General features: G+C 58.6%; 1 protein-coding gene across 1 annotated transcript; it reads right to left on the bottom strand.

The window, feature by feature from the left end:
* Positions 1-2,309: 2,309 nt before the first annotated feature.
* On the bottom strand, positions 2,310-4,082 carry JUND (JunD proto-oncogene, AP-1 transcription factor subunit). Its single transcript, XM_080674775.1, has one exon. It carries the CDS (start codon positions 4,009-4,011, stop codon positions 2,971-2,973), a length of 1,041 nt encoding a protein of 346 aa, XP_080530901.1. The 5' UTR covers positions 4,012-4,082; the 3' UTR covers positions 2,310-2,970.
* Between the last annotated feature and the right edge of the window lie 1,918 nt (positions 4,083-6,000).

A 6,000-nucleotide genomic window follows, 5' to 3' on the forward strand; every position in this document is an offset into this window, starting at 1 on the left:
AGTTGCCAGAGCAAGAGTCCAGCTGCAGATTGGTCTCCAGAAGGATCTAGGCTTAATTAGTGGGTTGGAACTTTCAGCCACACCTTTCAAACCTTCTGGGAGGGGAGGGAGGCTGGAGATTGAATTAATCACCAAAGGCCAAAGATGAAATTAGTTGTGCTTATACAATGGAACCTCTGGGATTCAAGAGAGCTTTCTGGTTGGTGACCACATGGAAGTGCTGGAGGGTGGCAGCCCAGAGGGGGCACAGAAACTTAGTGCCCTGTGCAACTCTTCCATTTGGCTGTTCCTGAGTTGTATCCTTTATAATCACTAAACTAGTAAGTAAAATGCTTTCCTGGGTCCTGTGAGCTGTCCTAGCAAATGATCAAATCTGAGGAAGTAGTGGTGGAAGCCCCCAATTTATAGCTGATGGGTCAGAAGTATAGGCGGCAACCTGAGACTTGTGCTGGTGTCTGTAGTGGAGGCAGTTTTGTGGGACTGAGCCCTTCACCTGTGGGGTCCATGCCAATTCCAGGTAAACTGTCAGAACTAAACTGGCGGGAACCGGGTTGGTGTCTAGAGAGTTGGAGAATTGGTTAGTGTAGGGAAAAAAACATTGTCACCAGAAGTGTGAGTAAACAGTTTAGGCAAATCTTGCAACCTCCCTAGACCTCCTTCTCTACAGACTGGGGCACACTTGCGTATCAGCTGTGTCCCTGTTGTTCATCCCCCAAACTATTCCAACTTCTGCCCTGGGAGATGTTACCTGGATGTGAACACACCCACATCACAGCTCCTCAGGTAAAGGCCAAAGTGGGGAGACTTGGCTGAGGTCACAAGATGGCAAATTGGCATCCTCAAAACATGGCTCTTGGTCTACTTTGTGTCAACACACCATCTCAGCATCACCCCTCTTCTCACTCTGGCCCCCCTCCTGATATGTCTGCCAGAAGGCGGTGCCAGGTGAAGTCACATGGTAAAAACCAAACCCCAAAGCAGCTCTTAAAGCCTCAAGAAGTAGGCAGACAGGGTGACCAGGGGCTAGAGGGAACGTGTAGATGGTGAGGTACCCCTCTTCGACGGCTGAGACTGTGGGCATATGCCACTCCTTCTTTGTACCTGTAAATCAGGCATAATTCAGTCACCTTCTGAGCAGGGCTGGGTCGAGTCAGTGTCCAACACACACTACCAGCCCAGCTTGCCCTGTGTCCTGGGCCACCAATGCTCACATCCCCCCGTGGCCCCAAGGCAGACGCCCAAGCCCAGGTCTTTGGCCCACACAAAAGCCTAGATGAGGCCAGGGAAGACGGCAGCCTGGCAGTCATCAGGGCTCTGGAGGTGAGAAACCCAGGTCCAAATGTCCCTGTACAGTCAGTCTTCTTAAAAGGCTGTGGTCCTGGCCTGTGTACTGTGGTTAGAGTGTCAGCCTGCTCACCTAAGGGTCTCAGGTTCCATTCCTGGTCAAGAGAACATACCTGGTTGCAGGTTTGATCCCAGGTCCAGGTCAGGTCACGTGGAGGAGACAAGCAATCAATGTCTCTTTCTCTCCCCTTCCCTCCCTCCCTCCCTTCCACTCTCTCTTAAAAAAGATAAATGGGAAAAGTATCCTCAGGTGAGGATTAACAACAAAAAGGCTGTGTGATCTCAAAAACCACTCATTCAACCACTCTAAAACTTAAGTTTCCTCAAAATGGGAGAATATAATGTTGGGGGGAGGTGCTTTCAGGAAGTATTTGGAAAATCCTAGACTTCCAGTTAGAACCATAAAAGGGAGGTCCCACAGAAAGTGCCCCCACCTCCAGTTCTAGATAAAGACCACCTGGCTCAGATCCCTAAGCCACTTTCCTTCTGGCCCCAAGACTCAGTTTCTCCAGCCCCTAATCAATAATAAACAAATTGAGCAGACTGTAAGCCAAACAATGCTCTGTAAACAAACTTAATTTTCACAATTTTATGGAGGTATACGATTGTTCTGCCCATTTCACAAACAGGGAAACACAGGCCCAGAAAGTCAAAGTTTCTGTCTCTTTCTTCCTACCTCAGGCTGGGGCTGTCCCCTTCCCAACCAGAAAGCTTGCTAGTTCCAATCACTGGTTGGAGTCTCCAGCGATTCCCCCACCCAGCTCGGACAGTAGTCGGCCCGGCGCCCAGGCGCGCCTAGATGGCGCTCGCCCCGCGCCAGAGGTGCGGGCCCCTCCCCGGCGCCAGTTCCCCTCCTTTGAGCTGGGAAGGAGAGGAGGGAAGGAGGCGCGGGGGGAGGGGAACGGGCCAGGCCTAGCACAGCCAGTCAGGCCCCGGCGGGGGAAGGAGGAGGCGGAGAGCCGAGCTGGCATAAGGAGACTTTACTGAAAACAGAAAACCGAGCGAACCAAATATTACAAACAGGAATGTAGACTCGTAGCAAAACAAAACTGAAAAGGAAAAAAAAAGCAAAAAGGGTGGGGAGGAAAGGTGGGTGTCTGTCGGAAGAACGGAGGGGGCGGGGGCAGAAAGCAAGGAAAGGGAGTTTTCTTCTTCCTATTTCTTTAAAAAAAAAAAAAACCAACACAAAAAAACACACACGCACACAACCAACGTTTGTTCCCGAGTAGAAACATAAATAGGGCAGAATCGAACACTGTTCTCTCTTCCAAATGCAAAAAAGTAAAAGAAAAGGCAACGCAGGGCTTCAGGCTGCGCCCCCTCGGAACCCTCTTCAGCGGCGGTGCGTACAAAGGGGCAGCCGGGCGCGCGGGTTTGTGCAACTCGGGGTGGCCACGCGCAGAGGGTAGAGGCAGCGTGAGGGAGGGGCGGGGGGGGGTCATGCGCTGGCCCCCCGGCAGCAGGGGTTCCAGCTTGTCGACTGTGAGGCGCCCTCTCCACGTCCTGGCACTATCCGGGGGCGTCCCCGGGGCCACGCCTTCTCCAAGTCCGGGGCACCCACGCCCCCCCTCCCACGCGAACCCGCCTCTCGGGGAGGGGGGCCGCGCATGCGCCCCGCGCGCGGGCTCAGTACGCGGACACCTGGTGCTGGGGCAGCAGCTGGCAGCCGCTGTTGACGTGGCTGAGGACCTTCTGCTTGAGTTGCGCCACCTGCTCACGCAGCAGGCTCGCGGTGGACGCCAGCTCCGTGTTCTGGCTCTTGAGCGTCTTCACTTTCTCCTCGAGGCGCGAGATGCGCTCCAGCTTGCGCTTTCGACACTTGGAAGCAGCGATGCGGTTGCGTAGCCGCTTGCGCTCCGCTTTGATGCGCTCTTGAGTGTCCATGTCGATGGGCGACAGCGGCGGGCTCTCGCCGAAGCTCGGCACGTCGGGCACGGTCTGAGGCTCATCCTTGAGCGCGGCGAGGCGCGGCGGCCCCAGCGCGCCCGGGGGCGGCGGCGGGAAGGGCACGGGTTCAGCGGCGAAGGCGACCGTCGCAGTGCCCCCCGCGCTCCCGGTACTACCCGCGTAGCTGCTCAGGTTCGCATAGACCGGCGCCTCGGGCGTGGCCGCCGCCGTGGCCAGCTCGCCAGGAGGCGCGGCGCTCGGGGCCGTGCCCGAGGGTCCCCCGGCCGCTGCGGCAGCGGAGGCTGCGCCCGCACCCAGCTGGTTCTGCTTATGTAAGTCCTCCAGGGCCTTAACGAAGCCCTCGGCGAATTCCTGCTCCTCGCTGGCCGCCACCTTGGGGTAGAGGAATTGCGTGCTCGTCGGCGTGGTGGTGACCAGCCCGTTGGACTGGATGATGAGGCGTTCGAGTTCTGGCGAGGCGAGCTTGAGAAGCCCCAGGTCCGGCGAGGCGAGCAGGCCGTCGGGGGGCGCCGCACCAGGGGCGCCGTCGGTGCGCAGGGGGGCCGGGGGCGGCGCGGCCGCGGGCTTGAGCGCCGCTGGCACCTGCTCGCTCAGGCTTAGCGTCAGCGCATCCTTCTTCATCATGCTGCTGGCCACTGCCGTCGGGGGCGCCCCGGGGAACAGGCGACCCGAGGACGCGAAGCTGCCACCGCCGCCACTGCCACTGACGCCGCCGCCCAGGCCGCTTAGCGCCTCATCGCCGTAGAAGGGTGTTTCCATCCTCCGCCTCCCCCGCCGCGCCGGTCCGGGGGGGAGGGGAGTGGCCGCGGCCTCCCGAGAGGCTCGGGGCCCCCCCCCGTCCGCTTGGCCCTGAGCCCGCCCAGGCTGCGGCCGCTGCGCCCGGCCCTCCGTTGGCGGCGGCTCCTGCGCCGCGCAACCCGCGCGCTTTCTTATAGCCTCGGCCCAGCGCGATGAGCTCATTGCCCCCGCTCGCCATTGGGCGCGGATGACGTCTCTCATTTACATGGAGGGGCGGGGCCAAGCCGTCGACGCTCCCCCGGCTGCCGTTGCCCCGGTGACGCGCGGTAAACGGCACAACAGCGCGCTGCCTTGTGGGTTGACATCATGGGGGTGGGCCGCGCGTCTGGGCCGGGTCACCCCGCCCCGGGATCTCTGTGTACAACGAAGGCCCCCAGCGCCGCCTCCCGCCAAGGCACGTCCGGGGTGGCGTGATAGGCTCGACCACCAGGCGCCCGCCTGCTCCAAAACCCCGCCCCGCGTCTGCGCGTGGGGCCAGTTCGGTGGGGGCGGTGCTGGTCCCGGGGAAACGGGGTGGGGGATATGGGGTCCCAGATGGATAAATAACTCCCTGGCGCCTCCCGTTCCACTGCGCAGACGGTGGTTCCCTTAACGCATCTCGGTCAGGCTTTGTGCGCTCTGGAGCCTGAAGGGATGGGGGAGCGGTGGCCAGTGACTCTCCGGAGATGTGAGCCAAGTCTGCCTTCACCCACCCTCACTCCAATGACCGGTGGTGTGTGTGCCTCAGAAAAACAGAGGAGGGGAAAGGAGGGCTGCCAAAAATTGCTGGACGCGCTTTGATCTTAATATTTTTCACTGGGAGCCCTCTAAAGCACGGGGTCCAAATTCCTGACATGCGAATCAAACTCAGAGAGTGACCAGCCCGTAGGACCCTGGCGCCCATGCCCCGGGGCAGCCGCATACATTTTAACTCTTTGTCTGCCAAGGCCTGCTGTGGGTCCTCCGGTTAGGGTGCCCTACAGTTTTTCCTTTAATACCCCTCCCCACCCCTCCTCCCGTTTCTCCCTTATCCCTGCTTGGGCTGTTATCCCAGCTGGTGCTTATTACCATTATCATGACTGTTAGGGCTTAATGAGCCGCCCTAAAGGCTGGTTGGGGATGGGATATGAGGGAGAAGGGAGGAGGGAGGGAACAACTCCCCCAACACTCCCCAGGATCCTTGGGATATGAGTCTGACAGACAGCCCTTGCATACAACCCCTCCTTGGCTCCCACTCCACTCAGGAGGGAACCCACTTCTCAGCCAGGTGGTGGAGGCTCTGAGTCCACACCCTTCTTCCTCCTCTGACCTTTCACCCTTACCCTCTCTGAACCTTGGCTTCCCAGATCATTACTGCCCCAGGACCTTTGTACCTGCTATGCCCTCTGGTGATTCCTTGGCCCAGTGCAAAAGTATGTCCTCAGAGAGGCCTTTCCTCCTCACCTTGTTCTCATTACCTTGGAATTATCCAGATGGAATGGGTCATAAGGCTCAAGAAGATAAGAACCTTGTCTATCCTGGGCCTGGTGGTTCCCAGCTCCCTGTACAGGATTTACCTAGCATACGGTGGATGCAGAATGTTAAAGGAGAACACTGCCTGGTTGGATTTGCTGGTGGCAGTCTCTGGCCTTGGTTTGTGTGACTGGCCTGTGGGCAGGAGCACACCCCCCCCCCCCCCCCACCGCAACTCCCTTTCTCAACTGGCCCTGCCCTTAATGGCTTTGGAGCAAAAAGGCTAAGAGTGAGACAGTGATTATGAGCAAGAGGCCTGGACTGGCCTGGCAGGCAGAGGGCCAGGCATGTGGGTGTGTGTCTGTGTACACACTTACCTGTGCTTGTGTGTGTGTTCATGTGTGGAGCAGGGTACCTTGTGTATATGTGTGTCTGTTTCCAGGCACATAAGTTTCTGTGCCCTCTTGACCTGTCCTCTTGGGTCCCAGCCTGGGCATGAAGGGACCCCTTGTTGGAAGG

This window comes from Plecotus auritus (genome assembly GCF_963455305.1).
Source record: "Plecotus auritus genome assembly, chromosome: 6".
NCBI classification, from domain to species: Eukaryota; Metazoa; Chordata; class Mammalia; order Chiroptera; family Vespertilionidae; genus Plecotus; species Plecotus auritus.